General features: G+C 38.8%; 3 protein-coding genes across 7 annotated transcripts in view; all 3 read left to right on the forward strand.

The window, feature by feature from the left end:
• neto1l (neuropilin (NRP) and tolloid (TLL)-like 1, like) overlaps positions 1–4,547 on the forward strand; it is a 68,454-nt gene extending 63,907 nt beyond the window's left edge. The window contains exons 11-12 of one of the 5 annotated variants that reach the window (XR_010094849.1): positions 1,862–3,701; positions 3,803–4,547. Coding sequence is in view for 4 of the 5 variants with exons in the window: in XM_063483883.1 (XP_063339953.1) it covers positions 1,862–1,949 (88 nt within the window). In the remaining variant the exon portion in view is untranslated. Of the gene's footprint in view, positions 1–781 lie in introns of all 5 variants that reach the window. The other 4 variants (XM_063483885.1, XM_063483886.1, XM_063483884.1 and 1 more) reach the window with 4 other exon arrangements.
• Positions 4,548–12,369: 7,822 nt separating this feature from the next.
• timm21 (translocase of inner mitochondrial membrane 21) lies at positions 12,370–16,563 on the forward strand. The gene is made up of 6 exons (XM_063483765.1): positions 12,370–12,841; positions 13,265–13,327; positions 13,413–13,510; positions 13,636–13,709; positions 13,813–13,918; positions 15,078–16,563. The coding sequence occupies exons 1-6, from the start codon at positions 12,553–12,555 to the stop codon at positions 15,168–15,170; spliced, it is 723 nt and encodes a 240-aa protein (XP_063339835.1). The 5' UTR covers positions 12,370–12,552; the 3' UTR covers positions 15,171–16,563.
• Positions 16,564–17,319: 756 nt separating this feature from the next.
• On the forward strand, positions 17,320–26,104 carry si:dkey-118j18.2 (uncharacterized). Its single transcript, XM_063483767.1, has 5 exons — positions 17,320–17,953; positions 18,237–18,318; positions 18,420–18,579; positions 21,449–21,581; positions 23,656–26,104. Exons 2-5 carry the CDS (start codon positions 18,299–18,301, stop codon positions 23,856–23,858), a joined length of 516 nt encoding a protein of 171 aa, XP_063339837.1. The 5' UTR covers positions 17,320–17,953; positions 18,237–18,298; the 3' UTR covers positions 23,859–26,104.
• The last annotated feature ends 479 nt before the right edge of the window (positions 26,105–26,583 follow it).

A 26,583-nucleotide genomic window follows, 5' to 3' on the forward strand; every position in this document is an offset into this window, starting at 1 on the left:
TCCTTGTTATTTCCCCTTTTTCCTACATTAAAACATTTTTTCAAAGGGCTGCAATACAAAGGACAAATATGTCTTTGTCCCGTCTTGCATGTTAATCCTTGAAAATGTAAAAAAAACAAACAAAAAAACCCTCTTCCAGCTAGCTTTTTATGAATGTTGATTCATAGCTTTCCTACTCTAAACTCTACTGTGCTTTGAGGTTTGTCAGAGATCTTTAAGAAAACACAGACCTCAATTTAGCAGATGATAACTCTGTAATCGTCTGGTTTGACAGTTTTCCACAAGGGCTTGAATCGGTGCCTCACAGAGATATTTAATTCACTGACATCAAATGAATGCAGTTTGCTATAAAATACACAATTGTATTTCTAACTGTGATAACTGAAAAAAAACATAACTTGTAATCTCTATCCAGTAGCACATTATTTTGGCATGAGCAAGATTTTCTATAGAAAAAAGATTTTACTCTGTACTTGTACCGTGACTGCTTGAAAAGCAACTGTATATGTTTACAAAATCACTATGTGAATCAGAGTACATTTGTTTTTGGTTTTTTTGGAGGAAAAACTTTAAAAATGCAAGGTTTTCCTGCATGCACTTTCTATGTGCTCTGTCCAGAGTGTTTCCAACTGAATTAATTTTCTACCAAGTCTGCATGCAAGGCTCTCGGACGCCATCAAAGCACTAATGACGTTTATTGCTGTTATGTAGCACATTATGCATTTTGATCTCTCTATGCAAAAGGAGTTTGATATTAAATGAAAGAGCCATGATATTTCAGGTTCTGCCTCATTGGCTCTTTGAGCAAACATGAATCAGAGTACAACACCACTAGGGTCTAAGAGACAATCTCAAGGTAAGCACCCTTATCCAACAATCAACATCTTTATATGTTGTTGTGTATCCATCGTTTGCCCAGTTAATATATACTTTTATGTATTTTATTTTTCTGTGATCTTTTTTTGTTTGTTTGTTTGTTTTGCGCAGGTTTATATTTTATTTTTTTATGTTTATGTTTTAATTGTTCATTTTCACCAAGATGGTTTTCTTGCTTGCAGCCATCTTGGCCATGTTGAGTTTGTTTGAAGTCTTTGTGATGCTCAAGTTTACTGTATGTCCTCTTCCCCTTGAAGGCATACATTATGTCACTCAGTGGATATTCATTAGCATGGACTTCTCCAATTTCATCTCTAGTTGGTGCTGGTATCAGTTAATATGTCTAACCCCTTCCCAGCTCTCCTTAGTTAGCCTACAGAAAATCATACTTCACTGAAGTTCACATAAAGGCCCAAAAGGGAAAAGCACACACTCAAATGTTTTTATTACAACATCACATTACATGCTTTAAAGGAGGCACATTGAGATGATGTAAATATCCTGTTAGTCTTTACTTATCACACACTCATAAAGAAGTCCTCTGTAGATTTGCATGATCTGTGCCAGTGGTAGTGTTTGATTTTATGTTTGGTTAATTGCAAAGCGTAGTGTTTATAGCTGTGTGTAACATTTGATGTGCGTATGCTCCTTAAATGTGCTTTCATGAAGTTGCAAAAAGCAGCATATGAAATAACTATAGCAATGCATACATTTGAAATGTATGTAACTTTTCTGATTCATATTTGAATTTAATTGACAATTAAAGTTTCATTTGGTTTAAATGTGATTCAGCGATATATATAAGATCACGCTTGCAGCTTCATGCCTGCATAAGGTGGAGTAGCCACATAAAATGCTACCCACTGTTTTGTCTTCTACTGTGAAAAAAATGTGCTGTCCTGATATACATATATATGTGTGTGTGTGTGTGTGTGTGTGTGTCTGCTTATGTTCTGCATTATGTTGCATTGTCTCCATCATGTAGACTTCTTGAGAATAGTGCAATCCTGGATCAGTACGAACGGGCGTCACTGACATATGAAAAAACGGAGCGGAGATTTACACCAGCATGATGCTGCTGCTGCTGCTGATGATGATGATGAAGGGACAATTTGATGAAACAAACTAAATGTGCAAAGATGAACATGAAGACTAGATGAAACTGCTCCAGATGCAAAGTTTTGAAAATCGTCTCTTTGCTCTACGTTCGGTAGCCAGTGCAGATGTCTCACTGCAGAAGCATTGGACCTTTACAGCAAACATCATTCCTGAACTTTAGATTTGGGACATTTAGAAACATATTTGTCATCATAGATTCTCAAGTGATCAGGAAATTTCAAGTTTATTTTAAGCATGTATTTTTTTGTAGCATACATGAGTTTGATAGCCAATTATAGGTGCTTGCGGTTTGTCAAATCTAGAAAGATTTACATTAGTCAAAATTGGAATTAAACTAATTACTAACCTAATTGAATTTAATTCTATTGGACAACTGTTTATTTGGGTAACAGCTCAAAGTCCAGTTTTATCACTCCTGCATGCTTCTTCTATACCCATTAAAGCATTAACATACTAACAATTGAGTATGAAAATAACGCATCTACTAACAATACTTAAGTCATACAGGAATAAGATGTGGGTTAAAAGGTGTTTTCAAAATAGATTAATTACACTGCATGTTATTGTGTGGCTGAATCATTACAAAGCAGAGCTCCAATCAATTTCCAACATAATAAGTTCAACTCAAGCTACTTTTTAAATGTGCTAACTTTCCAATAAGCATTTTTCTTTAATTAATTTTTATTTATTTTTGGCAAATTTGATTCCTTCAAATCTGTTTAACTCCTAATTCTCTTACTTACTGTAGAAGCTTCATATCTTTGTATTAAAACAGGATTTTATACTAAGGCAAATTGAAAAAGTGGATGTTTTTACAGTTACTCGAGTGATCTTTCAGGGCTGATTTTACTGATGCTTTATAAAATAAATAACACTGAAGCTTCACCTTTCCTTTCCCTTTGTTTTATTGGCCTTTGGTCAGTAGTTCCTCTGTCCATTAAGCGTGTGCTCAATCTGTCAGCACACCTCGTTCTCCTCTCACAACCAATTAAATGTTGCTCCTTTTTTTTCTGCCTGACTTGCTTCTGAGGAAGCACAGACTCAAACCGGAAGGACTTATTTCACCAAGCAGTACACTTCTTTTCAATCTCTGAGAGTTTAAATAATTCCGGGTAATCAAGGTATCTGACAGGCGAGTTAATTGACTTTTTGTGATGCGTTTATCCAACTCGATCAGAAGTGAAGGATTAGCCTTGCACTCGGATAACACTTGCTACTGGCAGGCTGGTTAATATAAGACGACGTGCACTATGTGGAGAGTAAAATAAGTGGATTTGAGCACAGTGACACATGCAATGCATTTCTTACTCACTGTCATTGTGTCCTTACCTGTATTTGTGGGAATTTGAATTTACCATCTATGTGTTCATTATTTTTCTGTGTTTAGTGTCATTACTTACATTCATACTCTCCACTACTTTTTTTCCTTCCGCATACACACAGCCATGCACATAAATATTCCTGCAAATACCGAATAAAATGCTTTTCTTTTCTGTACACACATTTGCACTGCCTGGTCTGTGTGTTGTCTCTCTGCTTCACACGTCTGTCAACAGACATGTTCAGCACGGGTACCATATCCATGCTCTCTCTGTTTTTTGTCTTCTTTACTCTTTCTTTCTCTGAAAATGGACACACACACAAACACACACAGTCTCAAACTCATCCGCCGGTTTATAGATGGAGGCGGACACGCCGCTAATTAAGTAAGTCTGAATCAATTCGATCAAGCAGCAGCAGGAAGCAAATGAGAAAAGTGAAGGGCCCAGAGCGGACTTAAAGTAATAGTTTTTTCATTTCTCTGCAGATACATCAGACAGATGCATCATTCCTCTGCATCTTGCCAGGTTTGACAGCATTTGGAGCTAAGGTTTCTCTCCCATGTGCATCTTGAGTGAACTGTTGTTAAAGAGCAACTTTACCAATGTAGAGTGATGTTATGAGAAAATTCCTTAAATCAAAAAAAAGAAAAAAAGAAAAAGGTTTGTGATGTATGAATCAAGTTTTTTTCTTCTTTGCTTTGGACTAGAGGTGCATTTGCTCCCCGCCGGGCTTGGATTGAGCCGCCACGGAGCGCTGATAACTTCAGATACGAGACTGAAAGGTTTTTTTTGTTTGTTTGTTTTTTAAATTTAGAGTACCTTTAATGTAAAGTGGTTCATGGAGGCAAAGAAAAAATGCAGAATCAGGTTTTTACATCATTTTAATGTAACCATGAAAATATAAAATTGCATATTTCAGCTGCTGATTTCACATATTTTCCTATTTTGGTGCCGTGTCTTTACAGTAGATAATCAGGTTGTTTGGTGGGGGGTTTATATCAAGAAGAGGATGTGGTGAAGTGAAGAAGTGACTAATGTTAAACTGCATATATGGGTGCATACATGATTGTCCCTGCCTTTCATCTAACATCCATTTCTTCTCATTTTTACTGATACTTTTACCGATTTGTTTTTCAGTCTACTTGTCAAAATTCATAGCATTGTGGTATTTTGTTTTGTTTTGTTTTTTTAAATCATGTGCATTTTTAACTGAAAACACATTAAGAAAATGCTGGACTGAATGTTTTCAATAAACTAATGTTTACTGATTTTTTTTGTGATGACTTATTTAATAAATGAGTACAAACTGAATTAAGTATTGTGTTTAGCATCATGTCATTATATATTTTTGATACATTATGATATTGATATTGGTATCCCATCTGATGTAAGGATGTTGTTTTTGTGTCTCCAGATGGTTGTTTATTGCACTGGATTTATGCTTGGGGTTGTTGTCAGGCATATTGTTTGACCGATCACACACCTATATGATGATATTGCACAGTGTGGCAACCTGAGCCTTTAAAGTGCCCAATTAGACAACATGCAGAAACTGCAACGAAGTTCAACTACATCTTCAAACATTTTGAAGGACACACGCTAGAATTTTATTTGTTGACACATTTGGACATTGCACTTTTTTTTGGACATTTTAAGAACAGGTATAGGTTAGAAGATGAAATAAGCACATACAATACTCAATGAATAGTGTAATGGTATAACTGTCTGGGAGCAGCAGATGCACCTCGGCCAGTAAGAACCGTTACGAATTTCAGTACTAAACTTTGGGACAAAAGTTTAAACCCTCAAAGATTGGCAGTGTCATTTGTACCATCGCCTATCAATCTTCTTAATTTGTATGAATGAAATTTAAGTTTTATTTAGTTGGTTTTTGTATTTATTGTTTGTTTAATGTTTTTTTTGTGTTTCGTTTTTAATCAAACAAGCTGCTGCACCACAAGTTTTCTCACTTTGGACAATAAGGGGAAAATCTATGACTACAAAGCTTCAATCAGTGATCTGTTCGTAGTATAAGTAATAATTGTTAGTAGTTAGCAAGTGGTGTTTAAATGGGAGGCTTTAGCTCAGGAGGTAGAGGGCGCTGTCTGCAATACACACCCATGGTTCAGTGTGAACCTCCCCCTCATCCTATGTCCTATGGCACTTGTGGTATGCTCTAGCCTTTAAATATAAGCTGCATAGTATATATGCATATATACATACAGTGAAACATTGTTTGGGTCCTTACTCAAAAAAAGTAATGTATTACACATTATTTGTCACTTTTCATAAAAGTAATGGAGTACATTAATTAAATACTTGCCAGAGACAGTAATTTGTTACACTACTTATTACATTACTTTCTCAGTACTCTGTAAAATGACCTGAAAAGCATGGTCACATAATTACCAGTTAACAATATAAATGTGATGCGACAGTCCCACACACCAACACCAATCCCTATCCTAATGGGGACACACGCGCTATCTTTCTTTTAGTTTTTAGGTGTAAACAAAGCCGAAAATACAAAGAAAAGATGAAAACCAGCACAGACAGACTTCAAAGGGATCTTCACTGCAATTGTACTGTAAAACATGAACAGGAAGAAACTGAGGCTACTAGGCAGAATGCACATCAATACTTTGTTACCTGTAGAAGTTCAGGGTCTGGGTGCTGGGCCGGGTTTAGCAAACACTCAGTTTCAAAATCCTTCTGGGTTCTTGGGTTCTGGTCTTTGCGTTACCATGTTGTCTGTTCAGATGCTTCTAAAGAGCCAAAGTTGTATTAGCAGTATATTGCTCTTGTTTCTATCTTGGATGCAGTTTGCACTTTACCATCACACACTTGTCCTTTTGAAAATGAAAGTAATGTCCACATCTCCACTCCTCAAAATCTGTATTGCTATATTGCTCCACAACTTTCTCCTCCCACATGAACTGAAATCGCCTGATTGTAGCCAGAGTGTGGCGAAAGATAAAAGCATGTTTGATTGATGTTAATTTTTTCTTTCTATCTGCCCGATGTGAACTGAAGAACCTTTTTTAACATAAGTAACGACACAATTAGTGCTGATTAAGCATTGACAGTATTGAGATGCTATTTTTATTCTGTACGTTTTTCGCTGATTGTCTCCTTCAACAGCGCTCAACTTAGAAAAACACCATTAGATTCTTCTTCTTTTAGACATGTGTGGTTCTATTTCTGTCATTTCTAACTTTTAGATTTTTTTAAAGATTCAACTTTATTCAACAAAAATGTATAATATAATATATTTCAATTCGCAGACTCTTCAAATTCTCATTCAATGTACTCCTCTTTCAACTCCAACTGCTTCCCTATATGTGCACCTACAGACACCATTCAAACTTTATAACGAAGCCAAGGCATTGAACTATTCAGGTTTTATTCATCTTTTAATATCTTTTATAGTTTTTCTTCAATTCCAGTTTAAGTTTCAAGCTTTCTTCACCAGTTTCAGATTTTATAATGGGTGTCTTTTTTTCAGTGAGTAGACCAACTGCCACAGCAGAAACCTATCCGGTCTTTAAGTGATGACGTGACGAATCCTGCTTCCAAGCCCAAACTACCCTGCGTTTAACAAGGCTTTTTTGTTTTTAACATGTTTAATGCTTTGTATCTTGTTCTATTTAATCTCAAAAAGCCCCTAAAACAGTCAGTGATCACTGTCGACCTCTCTCGGTTTTTATTACCGCTATTCATTCTAAAGCTCAGTTTGTAAAACCTTACGATGTAACTACAGCCCAGCCCATTCAGCAGTATATGAATGACTAACCTCGTATTGTGGATGGATTATCTCAGGTGTTCTCCTGACTGAAGTTTGGTCTGTTTACAGCATCCTGCCATACGATTGCATTTGTCCCTGACCATCGAGAATCCTCACGTTAACTTTTATCAAGTGGAAAAAAGTTAGCGTGTTTATATTATACTAACATAGCTGTGTCGCTAGCGATCACGTAGCACATCATTATATACCAGCTAGCCAAATTTCAGTAACCCTACAAATGTCACTGCTGTTTAGTTTTCTGTATTCATTTATGTTGGAAGTGATAGCAGAGCTGTACGTTTTAATTTGTTTCTGAAATCCCTCAGTCAGGACATGCTATATTGTATTTAGATAGAAGCTAGCGACCTAACTCCCTGCTAACTTCTAACTCTGTTAAATGTCATAAATTCCATTTTCATGGATGCTTGGATGTTAAACTTAATTGTTACACCTGGTAGAGAAGCCACACTGACCATTTTATTACAGATGAAAGAATTTAGACAGTTTTTCAACTCTCAGTGATGCCACAGTGATTGTTTGACTTATTGACCTGCAGCAGAGTTTGGGCCTAGACAAGGCTAATGACGTCAGACTTAAAGACCGGATGGTGTTATTTTTGTGCCTCTATTCTGAGCACATGTTGTGAGCACGAACGACACACTGAGAGCAGGTCCGCAGATGTCTGTCACTCCACATACATGAAAACCATTCCAGAAGCTGAGTTGGAGGAAAAAAGGAAGAAACCGAGTCCAACGTTGCCAATCAAGATCATTCTCCAGCCCAAGCCGAGACACTCCAGGAGAATCAGCAAGAAAAAGAGGGGGCCAGTTCTACCAAACAAGAAAATCCAGAGGCCCGAGGTTACAACATGCAAGAAGAAAAACCAAAAAAGAAAAAGAAGTGCAACTGGTTTTTGAGACCATTCACTTGATTGACTTCAACTCCATCTCCTATAAAATCACAGTAATATATAACAAAATATTAACAGTTACTTAAAGTGCCTAAACATGCATTTTAAAGCATATTTGCTTTAATATTTTGCTGTGTACAAAGTATTCATCGGCTCCACCACCCCCCAACCGGTCACGGCAGATGGCCGCCCCTCCCTGAACCTTTTTAAAGGTAGTTTTTCCTCCCCACTGCTTGCTCATAGGGGATTGTTGGGGTTTTTTCTTTAATTCAGTTCAGTTCAATTCATTTGTATGTAAATACCGTTGAACTGAATTGAACTGAATTAAGGAAGATTTTTAGGAGATGGAGTCACTGAGTGAACCAGGTTATTATAACATCTTACCCATAAAAAATTATGATTGACCAATTAAATAAAAAATTGGATTTACCAAAACATCTGAAGTGTTAACATTTAATTTTGTCTCATTTAAAACATATTAAAACGTCAAATTACAACAATCATAATAATAACAACATCATAATAACAGCAGAAATAAAAATGTTTACATCCTGCTTGAAAGCATTGTTCTGTGAATGATATCCACTGTATCTATGCTGTTGATGCATTCTACAGCCTTATACTAGTAAATGCTTGTGCTACATGGAGAAGACAGGTATAGTCAGCTGAGTATCCAGCCATTATTATGAAAGATTTCTCCCCACAGATGCAACAGCTCATAACAAAACAGTGCAAACACAGGTGAATCCACGTAAATATACTTTTATATCTGAAAGTCCTGAAGAGAACAGTGTTATGTAAACAAGTAGGAAATTAGTTGTTGGTTGATAATTTCTTTGTTGTAACAATGATTTACACCATTGGGAAACCTGTTTATTTCCCTTTCAATAGTGACAGCAAGTAAAACGTTTTTATGGATTTGAAAGACAGACTTTGAAAAGGAGGTTCTTCAACTGGTGGAACATCAGGCATTGACAGGCTTTCAGAAGGAGGTTCTTCACTGGGAGGAACATCAGACACTGGTGGAAGCTCAGAAGGGGGCTTGAAGATCTTGCATATGTGGTTCTTTGCTACTTCAGCAATTGTAGTGAGCAGCTCTGATGCAAAGTTTGCAATGTTGGTGAGCAGAATTTCTGGAGGATATTTCTGTCTGATCTCCCTCAGAATGCTCTGGAGCTGGACTATGTTATCTCTGACGGAGCGGGACAGGTGGCCTGCTATCCATCGCTGTAAGAGTTTTGGTGACACGATCCAAAGTGGCCTTTGTGACACTGGTGGAGAGTATGCGCAAACTCTAGGAGGCCATGTTCAAGAGGGGGCAAGGAGGAAGCTCCCAAAAGCCCTGCAAGATGCGGGGAACTACCTCTATCAGTTTTCTAGTCTCACCAGTTTCAGAAGAGGTTTGGCTTCTTTGTCTCCAAAATCCCCCAATTCAAACTCCCAAAGCCTTCAAAAGAAAATAAACAGAGGCTTTCTCTCAGCATTTACACTTCATCACAAACAGACTGTCAGGTTTGAGGTGGATGGTCAGTATCACAATAACTCACTGCTCTCTGAGTGTCTGTTTGCTCTTCTCCACCAAAAAATCTCTTAGGTCTTCAGCAGTGATGTGTGATGGGATTTTGCTTTCCTGCTGAAGTCTGAGGAACTCCATCATCATTGCAATCTAAAAATAAAAGGAGACATTTAAACATCACCACTCTCAGGTCCTGAGAAATCACCTGATATTTTACATGAGTTTTGGTTTGGATGGATCTCAGTCTTACCTGAGCCCTGTAGCCCGGAAGATGCCAGCAGATCTTCACAGCCATGTCGTAAATGTCTGTTTGACAGGTGTTGTTCGACATGAACAGCACCTGTCAAAGAAATAAGAAGTTACTGATTGTTACTTAAGTTGATTCTCAGTCTGTCAGCTTTTAAAACTACGTCAAATTCTTTAAACTGCTAAAATGCAGAAGAAGAAAACAAACCTGTCACATACCCTGATGGGTTTGTAGATTCCTCTACTTGCTTCAATTGAAATGTAGTTCTTGTATCACAGTCGGGAACAAAAACTGTCAAATACCGTCCAAATTGCGCAAATTGTGTAATGTGAAATGCAGAAATGAAAAAACTCTGAACTCGATGGTTTCTCTTGTACAGATGAGCTGTTTTTTAAAGTCTGATTAAATTAAATTAAATTAAAGTCTGATTTATTTTTATTTTACTTAATTAATTTATTATTTATTTAATGCAGAATTCTAGAACAGTCACCATGGAAATACTTGATGCAAGTTTCATGTTATTAAATTAAAAGAAAACACTTTATCTACATTACACTAAACTTTATTTATCATATAAGTAGATAAGCGAAGGCTACTGGCGTCCTTAAGTCACTCCTGTGAAAAGATGCATACAAGCTGGTGAATCAGAAAAGACAGAAAGTCACTCTGCAGCATAGTGTCCTTTTATATTATTTGCCTGCTTATCTCCATTTTCTTTCTGTAGATTTGAACATGAGCTGTAAAACAATGGTGGAGGGGACTAATGCATAAATTTGAAGGCTGACAGCATGTAAACTGGCCCTTTAAACAGTCCAGAGGGAGAGACCTCTGTGTAATCTGTAGAGTCTAAAGCACAATAATAATAATAAATAATAATACCCTAAATAATGAGGTCATTAATTACTAGGATGCCTACTGCCATGTTTTCTTAGTAATGTATCTCTCATGTTTTTTTAGTAATGTATCTCACATTACTGATGTTTAGAGAGGCCACCCTTATTATGTTCACAGGAGTTCAGGAGTGAGTGATGAAAGTGATGCTACACCATCAGTCTGTCTCTGGACTGGTGGGTTGCTGCTCTATGAGCTCAGCAGGAGGAGTTGAACCCACAGCGGTTCCCTGGTCTGTAGGAGGATCATACTTCAGGTTCAATATTATAGTTACGTTCTTGATGGTCTGAACCTCAGACAGGAACTGGTCAGGACAACTGACTCAGTTTTTTCAAGTTCTGCTACAGAAAGAGAACTAACAGCAACACCTACACCTCTACCTGACCACACAATGTTAATGATTTGTCTTCTCAGTGTTGCCATAATATTTTCGGTTGCTAAATACAGCTAAAAGCAGAAAATTCATTGTTGAAAAATCAATACTAAAGTTCTACATTTTGACAAGTTACCCCAAACAGTCTACAAAGGTGTTTTTTTTCTGTCCACCAAAGTAAATATGATTCAAGAGATTTTTGTAACTTCACTTCTCCAAAATCAAATAAAGAGATTAAACAAAGATATCCTGAACGACAGTCAGCATTACCAGAGTTAGCAGAGCTACTGTAGCTTGGTTTATAGACTTGAATTAGGAGGGATAAGAAAAGTGAATTCACTTGACTGGAATCTGCAATCTACTGACATCTAATGGTGAGATTTTACAAGCTCTAACTTTAATGATACTTCAACATAGGCCAGGCGCGGCATTGCTTTTGCCTGAGCCTGTTCAGCCAGCACACACATCTGTGTAATATGTGAATAAAATCAAAACCTGTTCCAGGCAAATTTCCCAGTAGAGGTTTTGACCTTTTTTATTGTACAGGAGTAAATTGCAGTAGATTTTGTCAGTGTCTGTGGCAAATAAATTCAACTTACATCCAAAACTGACAAATACATTCATAATTAACACACTTCCCATTGTGTGAAGACTGCAGCAAGACATCTGCAGATCAAAAAAAAAAACTATTAAAAACTAATTTACCTGCTCATTTGATGTCCCTATTACACAGTATCACTCACTTGCTGAAACTCACACATAGACACACAGCAGATGTTTTGCAAATATTTTTTTTAATTTGAGATTCTTGTGTTTAGATCTTTAAAAAACATAATTCCACTCTTAAAGTGATTTAAAGAATATGAGATTTTAATATTCATTTAGATTTTTTCTGACTCTAAATTGTCTTTGGTCATTACTCAGTTTTTTTTCTAATGTCCATTTTGAAGATATTCAGTTACTTTCCAACTTTGAAACTTCATCTTCTGTGTGAACTTCAGCTTTCAACAGTTCTGCACTTTGGCTTATAGGTGAAACATTTGGTGTATGTCAGTTAAATTTAACAAGCTTCCCAAATATTTCCGCACTTTCAGGATTTCACCTTAAAAAAACAAACAAATATTCACGTATCAGCATTCGCACTGCATTTTCTTCAGGAAATGCATTCTCTGGTTGTAACTGTAATTCTTTTTCTTAAAGATTTTTTTGGAACTTTTTATTTTATTTTGTTGAAGACTTTTTCGCGTAGACGACGATGAAGAGCGAGTGACGTTTCATTGCTGCTCTGTCGCTTTAACGGTGAGTGACGGCAATATTGTGCGCCGGTGAAGCACAAATCCGGCGACTGACTTTAACCAGTCCTGTTGCCCAAGTGTTTTGGGTTAGTTTAGTGCTGTGAGCTGTGAATTCTTGTATACTAAGTCCGTTTTGTTTACTTAAACCACACATTAGGCTGGTTAGTGTAGTTTTGCGATATTGGGAAGCTGCTAGCAGTGGCTTGCTCAAATCAAATCATGGCTTATATTCAGTTTTTGAAGGTCCTGCACCGAAATCTGCAGCACAGAGCACCACAGGTCAGCGTGCTTATCCATACGCACAGGAGAGTGTCAACATTATCAAGACTGGCCTTTCACAGTGGACTAGAGGCTAATTCGCCTGTGCTAAGCTGCTTAATACAAACACACAGACGGCGGGGTATTTGTCTCGACTTTACAGCCAGAAATAAAAGCAGCCCCGAGGACCGAGACAGGTCAGTGTCCAAGTACCAGAGTGGGAGTCCAAAGCCTTCAGCTGCACAAAAAGGTATGCAAGGCGAGGAAATAAAAAGGATTTAAGTCGTAATATATGTACTCAGATATTAGCAGCGTAGTTTCATGATAGCCTGCTATTTTCAAAGCAAACCATTAGGGTTTGTCCGTAGGCACTGTGGAGAAAATGTACTATATTTAACCAAGCAATGATTTATTCCACTGCAGCAGCAGTTTTGGGACTAAAATATACACGATTATTGTATTTATAATCATATATATATATATATATGATTATAAATCAATCGCTCTGGTTATCACCAGCAGCAGAGGAAATATCTTAAAATGGCCCAGGAGTTTATTTACTGAATAACTGAACAAACACTTGCCTTTATTTGTGAGACTCTAACTTTGCTAATTTAAATGAAAACTATGCACAGCTGTTGCATAATAACCCTGCACACTGAATGCCTTCCAGTGAAAGAAGCTGGCAGGGACTTCACCTACCTGATCGTGGTACTCATCGGGCTTGGAGTGACAGGTGAATACAGCGGAATTAAAAAGCTGCAGTCGTAACCCAGGCAATTCATCATCCTGTTTGAAATGATGTCTGTGTGTGTTGTCAGGTGGGCTGCTGTATGTGGTGTTCCAAGAGCTGTTTTCATCCGCCAGTCCAAATAAAGTGTATGGGAGAGCCTTCGATAAAGTCAAGTCACACCCAGAGGTATGAACGATATTAGTAACTGTCAAACATGAGGCCAGGCTAACAATGTTACAGTTCAGTATTTAAGGTCCTCTTGATGATCTTATGAGGTCATATAAAAAGTTTCTTGTTTATTGAAAATGTAGGTAATTGGTGCATTTGGTGAGCCAATCAAATGTTACGGGGAGACCACCCGTCGAGGAAGGAGGCAGCAAGTCAGGTTGGTGTTTTGTTAATTTGTCAAACAAGTTCAGCAACAAAGCCCGCTTTTAGTTAAGGTAGCCTTAACATGTACAATGGCAGTCTTTGTCTCTTCTCCTCAGTCATATCGAGTACCTGAAGGATGGAATGAAGCATATGAGACTTAAGTTTTACATTGAGGGCTCAGAGCCGGGAGTGAAGGGGACAGTGCATACAGAGTCTAAAGAGGTTGGTATTCTGCCATTCAAAACCCAGCTTATGAAATACATACATGCACAAGCACTGATTGACACTTCTGCCGTGAATGTTTTGTGTCTTTTCACTAGCACCTACTCAACTCGACTCTGCTCTATTCAGTTTCGGTCATTTTCAATCATATTTGAGTACCACCTCGATGTAGGTGGGGTCGTTGTAGCAAGGCAACCTGGAAGTCCCCTGGCGTTATTTGTATGTGACACAAACACAATGCAAAAATGGAGGTGTGAACCAGCACTGCACTCCTCACTCCAGGTCCTGGCGTCACTAAATAGGGAGAGCATAATTAGCCAGCCACCCTGCCATTGCCTCCGAGCCTGCTGCACCACCCCTCCACACACCTCCGTCACAGGAGGGCATCAAGCCAGTTGTTTACCTGCTACCAAACTGATTCTAAGACTCTGCGTCTCATCATTGGACCACGCTGTTGGTTTGTGTTCTTATGAAGGAGTTGCTCTCATGACTCACCCAGTGATGTCACCCTCTGCTCAATCAGTGGCTTGCGGTCTATTGATGTCATATTTTCAGCTTGACTCAGCTCGCTTGGAAATCCAGACTAATAGGTACTCAAAAAGTACCTAGTAACAAGTACTACCATCTAATAGAAAATTGAGTAATTTTCAAATTGAGATAAGCTGAGTAGGTGCTAGTGGAAAAGATGCTTTTGTGGCGCCTACAATGTAACCTACCTATCGTAGGCTCGTTGTTGCCAGCATTTATGCTTGTGCGGGTGTATTACGGGTAAGCTTATGTTGATGTTGTAATTATTATTCCCCATATTGAGGCAGTGATTGTTGTTCTCTCACAGTTAAATTGAAAAACCGTGGCAAAAAAGTATTCCCAAAAATGCACAGAAGAAATCGGCTGTACTGGACAGACCAATCACAGTGGTTGCGGGCTGTGACGTGTAGTTAGATTCAGGTGCATGTCAGGTTACGTCATAGAGTTTCAGAAGATTTTGCAGTTACAAAACGGCTTCAATGGGTAGATTTCACAATGAAGCGTAAATCCCCAGTAAGTGGCACTGTGTGTATTCCTAAAGCTTTACCTAGTTTCATATGTGATGGCCGTCACATCGCTGATGTTTTTATATGTGTTTAATCAACCAGTTTTCTTGTTGTTGATTTTACAGAATCCTGAAACTGGAAAATATGAGTTTCGTTATATATTTGTGGACATGGACGTCTACCCAAGACGGACTATAATTGTGGAAGATAACAGATAAGGACCGTAGATGTGTGATTCAGCGTTATGGAAGCATGAGGAGCATGTGTTAGATGTGTTGCTGGACAGAAAAGCTGGAGAATTCACTTTCACATACTGTCAGAGGCTGTTAAACAATTACAGCTTTGGTGTAGCATTTGGTGTAGAGCCTTACAAAGCAGAGATCAAAGGATCACATGGCCCCATGCTACTAATTTATAAATGTTTGTTTTTTTACTAGATTGTGATCTTGATTTTGAAATAATATCTTAAATTTGAATACAATAAAACACTTGGGAACAAACATACAACTGAAGCGGTGTGTGTGTGTGTGTGTGTGTGTGTGTTTTGGACCCTCCCAGGGAAGGAAGTATGTAATAAGTTCTGTTTGTCGTTAGCAGTCAGTTTTCAAGATATCATTTTCAAATCTTGTTCGATGGTAGATACCAATAGCAGCTTAAGCTGTTTTCATTTTAGTTCACATCAAATGTGAAATTCAGTAAAAACTTTATATTACCCACTATACTTTGGCTTCAAACTTCTCAACAATAGATTAGACCTTCATTGGGGGACCTTCATTGTAAGCCCTCCAAGGTCAAAGTTAATCTTTGGGCGGGGGCGGGGGGGGAATTCAAGGAACTATACTGAGTAATACTTCATATGAAAGCGCATGGACAGAGCTCTACAACACACTTATTAACTTTTTCAGTACAATGCCCTACAGCGTTACAATGACCCCATAAATTTTTACAAACTCACACACTGCATAACTATATCTTAAAATCTCAGGTTTCTATAGCTTGTACAGCCAAAGATTTCAGCCAGTTTTGCTCCAATCATATGGATAAAGATAATAAAAATACACCATTTTAGTATGTAATGCTTCAAGGTCAAAGGTCACACATCAGGGTGCTGTAATAAAACCAGGTTGAGGTCAGTGTGTATTAAAAGCCGGCTAAAGTTAGCAAGTTTAATAAAACCAGGCTGATGTGAGCTTGTTGTAATAAAACATCATAAAACAACCATGTTTTAGCGTAGCCTTTGTCCTTCTAGGGGAGTTGCACTCTCTCTCGAGTGCTCTTGTTTATTGTAGAGATAATTTTCATTGGAGCTACAATTCTTCCTTCATCTGTAAGTTGTTTTTGGGGTGTAAGGTCCAATGACAATTTAACACATCTTTTATATACATAAAATACAGGTCTAGAAAATATTATGGATGCTTTCCTGTCACGTTTAGTTTATTTGTTGTGTACAGAATTACATTTTTAGAAATGAAGTATGAAACAGTTACCACTAGATGGAGGTAACGCATTGAGCTATGTACTGCATGGCATGCCCTTTTTTATATTTTTGCAGGTATTTTCCATATAGAATGTGGAAACCGTAACCAATAAACCAATATTAAAACTTGTCTCAACTTAATGTCTCATTTTAAGCAATGGCTAGCAAGATTGCTTTGAATTTTGTCTGTTTTCCCTCTATTATTTTTAACTTCAAAACAGTGCTAATGTCACAGGCCTGGATTCAACAGGATAAAAAAATAAAAATAAAAGCAAAAGCAGGGAATAATTAGAGACAAACCAGACCACTAAATGTTCGCTTAGGCTTTCAGAGGTGGTCATTTATCCATAAAGCTTTTTATCACCCTTTAATTTGGAGCTGAGCCTATCTATTGAGCAAAAACAGAAAATATTGATATATCACCGAGTTACAGCAAGAGGCGTTTCGTAAATCCAGTTTATCCAGAGTAATATGCATTTTTCTACCAAGGGAACAAAGTTTGATTAACAGCTTCGATCTTCTTACGTCCGAGATACTGTTGCTGGGGGTCAGCACCAATAAAAACCTCTATAAATATCGCGTTTAAGGGGTTTATGCTTCCAAATATTTGCACTGATCTCATTCTTGTGTAATACTGTATCCCATGTGTACCCAATCGTCCCTGGGACTCGTGCTACGTTCCATGACCCTCGGAAATAGTGGAATGTGTGATGGACCCCCAGTAAATCGTTGTAGCAGTTATCTTGGAAATGTCGGTTTTTAGTACTGTTTCTGCGTCAGTGCTGCTGCTGCTGAGATATGAGTCTCGTAGCTTTATATTACACGTCTGTAAATCAGCTAAAAACAGACAGATTTAGGTGTTTCTTTTTTATGAAGGGGTTAAAAGTTGTTGGGTTTTTAATAATTAAAAAATTATAAACCATGAACGTACCCAAGATAACGCTTCTGGTTCGCATACCGAACACGAATTAGCTTGATGCTACTTGACTCTAAATAAGTGCTGTTTTAAACAGACAACACTTGAACGGGGGAATTTACGCGATTAATTATAATAACTGCGTCCAATAATTTGTTCCCAAGAGGGGGCAGTTTACGGGAAGCATGAAGACAGGAACCCTGTGAACATTTGAACACCGCCCACTGTGAAAGCGAAGGCATCGCTGAACACAGGGGCGTGCTCAGTCAGTCAGAGCTAGCTAAAACTCTGTAGGACTAGTTTAGTTGTTTCTCCAGGGTTAAGCCAGCGTGTAGCTGTTGTAGTAACTAGCTTATGAACTTGAATGTAAGAGCAGGAAGGTATGCTTATCAAGCAGCCCATTTTCCGTCGTTGTTTTGCTTGCGGTGTGGGTAAATAGTGTACGGCTGCTGCTGTTCCTGTTGTTGTTGTTGTTGTGGCCTGCTAGCTCTAAACTAGCCGTAGCCTCATCTGACTCACGGAGCTCCACTCTTATCACATCCCCGAAGACGCTTGGGGGAATGGCACACCTCGTCAGCTAATCAAGAAGACCGACTTGTCGCTACAGAGTAAGTTTCGTTCTTGTGTCTGCTTTTGCTAGACCAGGAAGCTATACTAACTGAGAAACCGCCGTGTTGAACTCACCATCTTTTTTAAAGTTGCATAAAAGTGCTTAACCCGAGCTCTGTGTGGATAGCGGCTTGAGGGTTACACATTCCATGTGAAATTGTCAATGATTAGTTAAGACAGTGCGATGGATTTTTTTTTTTTTTTCTTTTTGGTTGAATAGCCTTGGTGAAAAATGAGTTAAAAATTGCTTTAAGTGGAAGTTTTTCCCTTTTCTTTGGGCAGGAATCTGCAATCTTCTTCCTCAGCTATGAGACTCTCTGCTTAATAATTAACATCTCACAATAATGGAGCTATACTGGTACATGTGAGTATATTGTATGTATTTTTCGTTAATTAAATACGGAGCTTAAAACTGATCCTTGAATCTAATCAACCCTCCCTCTCATTCTTTTGTGTCCTTTACAGAGTTGTCATTATATTCATCGTCATAAAGATATTTTTCTATGTGTGCTGGTACCGGTCGAGACAGAGGCAACTGGCAGCATACCTGAGCAACCCACGCAATGCTCAGATAGTCATTGTTGGAGGAAGGGCCTACCTCCATCAGATGTGTGAGAGACAGAGTGTAAGTGCAGAACCCCCAACACACATGAACTTGCACCTCACAGCGCAAAAATCCGGCTGTGAACTGCTGAAGTGGTTTCACACCTTAGAGGAAGTGACTTTATACACAAAAGTTCAAGGGTGTTCACAGTGAAGAGGACCTCCTAACGCTGGCTGAGAGACTGGAGCTGAGTGAGAAAGAGACAGTCAAATAAGGTCGCGGTTGTGTTACTTTCTTTTTTTTTTTCTTTTTTTTTTTGCAGGGGAGTTATTTGCTTTCTCGAGAAGGCATGCGGTTTCCAGTCGAGTCACTTTTACTTCGATAGGCAGCATTTCACTTTTAGTGTCATACTGAGCAAGTTTGTGGTCGTCCATTAATAGGAACACATTCTGGTTTGAATGTATGTGGGGGTTTTCGTTGGTCTGGAGCTTTTTCCCCCCACCGTCTCTGTGTGAACTGTTGTGCAAAACCCATTAAAGCGAAACGCAAACACAGGGAGTAATTGTCTTGAAAAACTTTTTTAAGATCCTACCATTTACAAACTATTCATGAGATATATTGGGAGGAGGTAGTCTCAAATGTTTAATTTGCTTGAGATTGTGATTAGTTTACATGGTTTATTCAGGCTGTTTATCCAGCCAGCAGAATGGCTTTCATCGTTTGCTTTGAAACCTCTCATGTCTTGCCGAAACACGTGCTTTTCATGCTCATTTTAAAATTAGCTATTAAAGGCAGCCTTCTGTTTTATGATCCCCTTGAAATGCTTGTTGGATTTGCCTGTGTTTCTGTTGATGTTCTCAGGGATACGTCTAGAATAATAATGCCTTTTCTCAACTTCGGCATGTAGTGACTGTTTTCTGTGGGCTACGCCACAGGCTTAGGCATCGTGTTTGTACCTTCCCCAGGGCCGTTCAGCTTTACTGCCTCTTTAAAACACCTGGAAGCAATCTCCATGATTCAGAGCTTCCCTAAAATGTTCAGAGAATTATTAACAACGGTTTCTAACTCCAGACCGCTACATTCACTCCTTGTTAGGTGTTGTAAATGCTGCATGAACGGGAAAGTTAGAAACAGGCTTTGTAATGGATTATTAATTTAAATGGAAATGTACATACAGAAATTCATCTTCACCAGATTTTGAATTATTTTTCGGTGTTGTCCGTCCATGTAGCAAGCACACAGAGGGATATTTTTAGTATTGTTTGAAGGATTTGTGCAACAGGAAGTGACCCATTTATAAAATAAATAATTTAGTAAATGATGCAGGGGAGACTGAGCAATGCCGGGGCTTTTGACCTTGGGTTTCCCAAGACCAATTATGGTATTATGTGTGCTATCTGAACTGAAGGAACATGCAGTCCAACACAAGATTGCCGGCTGGCTATACCTCCTTGAACTCAGCATTCTCATTTTGCTTATTCACTCCTCTCTAATCTTCCATTTGTTTCACAGTTTCTGCATTCCCCCGTTCCCTCTCCCACATTTTCCCTTTTTCTCCCCTTCCTTTTTCCCCCTGTTCCTCTCTTTCTTCCTTTCTCTCTTCTTTGTTCCCTCTGCTGTCTCGGATATATAATGTTCCCTGTTTAGATTTTAATGGAATGTGCAGCAGGGAGACCCCTGTGGTCATCTATAACCCGGTACCCTGAAAGTTTTCTGAAGAAATGCCAAGACGACTCAGCTTCATGATGCAGCACTACTTGCTAAACCTCTTGGACAGCTGTACTCACTCAGAGACTAATATGGCAAAAAAGGACAAAAAACCCAGCCTTTTGATAGATAAAGGCCATGGAGAGAAATCCAAATGATTTGATAAGCTATGAACTGGCTTCAGTCCTCTTTTTTTTTTTTTTTTAGGCCTACATAAACAGTTGCTATTATGTAAGTGGTACCCAATATCTGGGCCATGGACTGGTACTGGATGAAAGCATTTAATTAGATTTGGAAAATACAGATCACAATAATTGTGCAAGTTTAGTTTAATGTAGCTTATTAGTGTGGTAATTATCTTGAACTATTCTGTCGGTGCTTCACTTTCATCATCATTTCCTATCACGCCCACAACAACAGGATGATTAAACTAATAAGCTCATTAGTCTGTCATCACCGACTTATAGCGTGCATGCTGCTCCGACAGCGTGTACACCTGGATCACCAACATGGGCAACAGGTTCAAGAGAGCTTGAAAGCATCATTCAAAGGTGCTGATCTGTCACTTAGTAAAACAGACTTCTTTGTCATATGTGGGCTGTATCACAAATCTGCAAAAAGCATTTTAAAATAGAGACATTTTTTTAACATCTCAACTATTTTCCCGTCTTCTCTCATTTCTCCTTTCTTTCAAGGAAATGATTGTATGTGTATTAAAAGCGTTCCAGCCTAGTGTAATGTAAGCAACAACTGCTGTTATGTTTATACAATGAACTGGCAGATGTCCTCGCTTCTTCTTTTGTGTAAATACAGGCTTAAAAAACGGTTTATCGGGTTTGGGGGGAAAACGTTCCATGGTGGTGATCTGTGTTTGAAGTCAAACATTAATGATTTGATTCTTTGAAAATGCTGCCCGGCTGTTTGTGTTCTGCCCTTTGTTCATTGGTGGTTTTTGACTTGTGAGCTGTGGACTGTGGCAAAAAGAAAAAAAAAGTTTAAAAGAGCTGATGCATGAGTGTAATATTATGATAACCAGCAGCAGCGTCATCTCCGGAGATGTGTACAGTAAAGTTAATGCGGCTCGTTTCCTAATAGTGTTAGCGGTGTTATGATGTTGGCTTTAGCTAATAGATTTCTGTCTCTAACGGCTAAGTGTGTATGTGTGTGCACTTTTGTATTTTATTGTGCTTCTGCTTTTTGTGTGTGCATGTGTGTAATTAACTCTGTTTCCTTCCTCCTGTAGCAAACATCAGTCTGGCCTAGTTGGTATGGTGTCCAGGATGACCTTTCACTAGAGGAGCCCTCCACAGCCCTGCCACCAGCAGCATCCTTCTCCCAGCTCGACATGCCACCACCATACGAGGCAGTATCTGGAGGTAACGAAGCTGAATAAGTCACACACATCTTTTGCCTCCTTGTCCTGTTGTTAGCCTGCAAGCGAGCCCCATTCAAAATGTTTCCCCCTTCTCGTACTTCAACATCCTGTGGGGTAGAGCGCTCAACCGTTATCCGCTAACAAGTTGGTTCACAGCACCCAGTAAAGAAAAACAAGATATTTGATTGGCACGAGGGCTTAACTTGAGTCCCCTATTCCACCTGCGGTGCTGCTTTGAGGAGTTTAGTGTCAGATTACACAGCTTGATGGTTTCACTACAACATAAGGGTGGTTGTGTCATATGTACTTGAGATGAATTGTGCGTTAATTACATTCCCTGACCCCCCTCAGTAACTGCATTTACATCGATTTCATTCACAGAAACGGTGGGAAAGTCCACCACGTTTCCTGACTGAATACTCTGTGTGGTCGCTGTGATTACGTAGTTTCATTTACTACGATGCAGAGCGCTTGTTGCTGACAGTTTTATAGTGGAAGTGGCTTTTTTCAGATATAAGTAACTGAAAAAGAGAAGACAACTGCCTGATGATGTTTTTCGCTCTGAGCAGCATTTGCCAGCTTTAGAAAGTCTCGGGACACACATCAGCTTTGGCATTGCTTCAGAGCCTGTGCACATAACGGCTGTAGTTTCATCCAGTTCCCTTTAGTGCTCCATAGTACTTATATCTCTAAAAAGAGCTGTCCTAATTCAAATGAGTTCACGTGCTGGTTTGCAGTCGGAGGTTTGTTTATCAGAGTAACTCCATCAAAATGAAACCATCTGTTTCAGTTGTATCCAAGTGCATTGCTTCTGTGTGTGAGTTAACTCGTTTTGATGACTGTTTTTAACTGCGCCAGAAAAAGCAACACTAAAGAGGTGAGAAGAAAGACCCTAGTTCCCTTTTCCTAACAGAGGCTCAAATACTGGACATGTGACTGGCACTTTGAGAGCTGATGACCCTTTCCCAATTCGTTAGATTTTTAATTCCATTACCCCACTTTTGTTTTTCAATTTTAAATAATATTGCTACTCTTAATCACTCTTCTCTCAACTAGAAAAGGGATTTTCTCCCTTTTCTAGTTGGGTTTAAATGTACTCTAAACAGTCATGTCAGTGCTTTCAGTTTTTCCTGTTTTGCATAATTAGCTGCAAATATATGTTTTCGTAGGAGGGCACAAGCTAGCCACTCCAGCTTTTAAATCTTTGTATCAAGTTTCAGAGCGTCCTCTTTCGCAAATGGCATCTCATTTGATCTGAAGTGGTAGTTGAGTCTGACAAGCAGGATGTGGTTACAAAGGCTGGAAATGGTGACATTTCAGCAGCAGTGTAATTACACAATGTGACTGGTTCCATTTCGCCCTCATATCAGATCTTTTTTTCCTATCGGAGACACTGGGGAGGGGACGTTTGGGTTGCTGTAATACAACAGTTTTAATAGTGCCACTGCATGAAGGTATAATAAGCACTGAATTCGGCGTTACAGCCACACAGCACTGTGTAACTCCTGTTTCCTGCATCTGCTGCGGCACAATTTAACATTCGCTGTTATTGAATATATGAAAGTTTTGTGACCGTATGAAGCATGAGTAAAAATTCATCATCTCAAAAAGCTCAACCGAGAAGCTATGAGAAGTACCGAAACCTTTTTTTTTTCCCTCTCCCATAAAGGGAGTGGCAGGAAGGATTAAGATTATGATCTTTTTTATGATTTTTTTAAACAGCCGACTAAAGTCAAAGTCCTGCCCACAAAAAAAAAAAAAAAAAAACCCACACCTTGCAGCTTCCTAACATTACAGCTCATTCTGTGATGAGCGTGAGCCCCATGTTTAGAGGTGATTTATGTTTTCTTCTGTCTGATGTTATGGTTGAACAGTTTGTTTGTAGTTTATTTTGGTGCATAGTTCTATTATATTTAAGGTAAGGGAAACATTTATCCGGAGGATATCCCTAAACTGAGCAGCTCAGTCCGAAAACATCCTGGAAACAGTTTAATGGATAAACAGCACCGCAGGTCAGCCGGGACAAGTGTGTATGATTTCCTGTTTCTTTAAGCTGTCTTCTCTGTTCCTTTCAGAGGACGATCTGAAGCCCCCTCCCTACAGCGAGTGTGCCCAAGGCGACGTGCCCGACGCCCCGCAGCCCTCCCATAACACTCTTCTTATTTCTGAGGGAGGAGACTCCACTAGCGTAAATGAAGCCCCGCCCCCCTACACAGCATCTCCCCCTACACAAGTCAGCCAACAGGACGGCGCTGTAAGTCACAGCGGGTCCACTTAATCAATCCCTGATGCCAGTTTGCCTTTTCCATGCACTGCCTTCCTACGTTCAACCTCAGTGATTGTTGCCAGCCTAACTCTCACAGGAGAGCAAATGTTTATTTGGATGTTTGTGCGTGTATATGAGTGTGTGTGTGCGTATGTTTGTTGTTTTGTTTTTGTTTTTTTACTTTGTGTTGTTTAAAAAAAAAAGTGGTCATCTGATGAGTTTGGCAATAACAGATGACTTCAGTGAGCCTGTGTGCCTCAGTCAGGACTGCCTTCCAGCTAGGATGAAAATAATCCCCTTGACCTCTAAGTTTCAAGGGTATCAGTGGAGCCACAGATAAATGAGAGAGACTTTTAAAGTGTGCTCTGTTTTATAAAGCGTTTCTCTGAGGCCACCTTCTTTCACAGAACTAAAATAGCTGATCAGTCTCAAAATCAAGCAGATGCTTTAGTTTTTGTTCCAGATGCTGTGAAGCATAATATGTGGGGCACGGCTTCATATTTGTGTCTGTCTGTAGACGCTGTTCTGAAACACAGTAAGCAAGTAACAGCCTTCCATACAAATTCACAGTGTAGACAATCTAATTATATTTCAGAGGAACTTTGCTATGTATAGCACATGTGCATAATAAATACTTTCAACTCCAAACTGTGTTTACTCAGTGCTTCATTATGACTGCACTTGAGTGCTATTTGATAACAAATGCACCAATTGTCTTAGATAATTACCCCATTATCCCATGTTTAATATATTGTGGTGATTATACCGGGACGTTAGACAGTTCAAGTGACTATTAGACCTGAGAATGGGATTGAGCGAGGGCGAACAGAATAGGGGAACAAGTGGATGAAATAAATGAACGCTGGCAGTAGACGAGAGACGGAGCGAGTGGTCGTAATCGGTGTAGCTGCTGGGTTCTTTCTGCTGCTCATCATTATTATCTCCTATACACCAGATTGCAAATAGTGTAAACATGAATTTTTCTTCTGTTAAAAGTTGGAAAATTGGACAATCGGTTTTGTTCAATGGGTTGGAAAGAAAATGCAAATGTGTCTTATGTAGATGTAAATCCAGCTGGAGGATGATCAAAATTGTTGTAATGAATTGTAATTCTCATTTAAATATGTCTTCAAATGAAAACGTGTAACAACCCTAGAAAAACACTCACAGGGCTACGAGCAAAGGCTCAAAACATTTTTGGATGTGAAGGCTGCTTTTTATGTGGTTTCTTAGAAGTCACCAAAACTGAGCTGTCACTTTTTTCTTTTCGAAAAGAAAACTAACCAAAAAAAAGTTGGTTTTTTTTGGGTTTTTTTAACAGTTCTGTTTCTGATAATCTTTACCTCTGCCACAGGGTGGTAGAGTTCAGCTGTTTTACATATATATGTTTTCTTCTGTTGTAATTTTTCAAATACTATTTCTTTGGAAATTTTGTTTTTGTTCTTTTGTCTTTTTTTCTGTCATTGCATTTCAGTTAATCCAGAAATAACACTGTACTCCCAAATAATCCATTTTACGTGTTTGTTTAATCAGTCTGTGTGTAGTTTCTGAACATTAAGGGGGAGGGGCATGAGATATCTAGAAAAACTGAATGAATTTTAAATGTTTTCTGGACTTTTGGGTGAACGGGGTCTGTTCGGAGAATCACATGTGATGTACTTTAATGGTAATTCTTTGTATTGTGATGACAAATCGTCCAACGCTGATGCATTTTTACCAAATTTACCTGTGTTGGTTTTACAATCTGGAGGATGTAACGGAGAAGCTCCAAGGTGCAAATCTGAATGTGGGCTTGAAATGGCATCTTTTGTATGGCGGCAGCATGATGACGATTGACGACCTGAGTGTTTCGAGGCTTCTGTCCGTACTGTTTCCTGTTTGTTCACTTCACGTTCATTCCCATTGTGGGCAACATATCAGATGTCCCCACTTAGTAGCTTTGCAAGTCGAGGGGAATTAATTATTTTTTTCTGCTTTGGGAGAAATGCATCTTCTGTATTAAATTGTTATACAAAATATTGTCAGTTTCATTTTCTCGTGTTTGAGGTCAACCCTGGGCTGCACAGCAGAGGAGCAACACTCACTGGTTCGAAAATACAACACAATCACTTTCTATTGCACACTTTGGTCTCTGAAGTCTCCACTGTCTTTAAAATCTGCACCTGCACTTTGTAATGCAGATTTTTCCAAACCTGGGAGCTATCACGTTATTGTCCTTTTCTTTCTTTCTTCCAAACATTGAAAAGCTCTATCTGTAGCCGGAGAATTAAATGTATTTATTAAGCTGCCAGTAGCTTCTTTGTATTTGCTACGACAATGAAATCATTCTTTTGCTCCCTTTAGGGTCGCCACAGAGGATCATCTGCCTCCACCTCACCCTATCATCCTCCTCTGTCACACCAACCCCTCTGTATATCCTCCCTTATGACATGCATGAATGACCTCTGTGGTTTTCCTCTTTTACTCCTGCCTGGCAGCTCCATCATTAATATCATTTGTCTAATATATGAACAATCCCTCATCTGCACCTACAAATGCTCAACCTGAGCAGCCCCTCTGATGTGCTCTGTTTCTTGTCCATCCTTCTCACTCCCAGTGAAAATCTTAACATCTTCATACAGAATTCACATTTCCTCATGTTACAAACTTATTCCAAAATGGATTATTTAATCATTTTTTATCTCAGAATTCCACACACAATACCCTGTAATGGTAAAGTGAAAGTTTGCTTGAAATT

The sequence above is a fragment of the Pelmatolapia mariae genome, linkage group LG9, assembly GCF_036321145.2.
Source record: "Pelmatolapia mariae isolate MD_Pm_ZW linkage group LG9, Pm_UMD_F_2, whole genome shotgun sequence".
Lineage (NCBI taxonomy): Eukaryota > Metazoa > Chordata > Actinopteri > Cichliformes > Cichlidae > Pelmatolapia > Pelmatolapia mariae.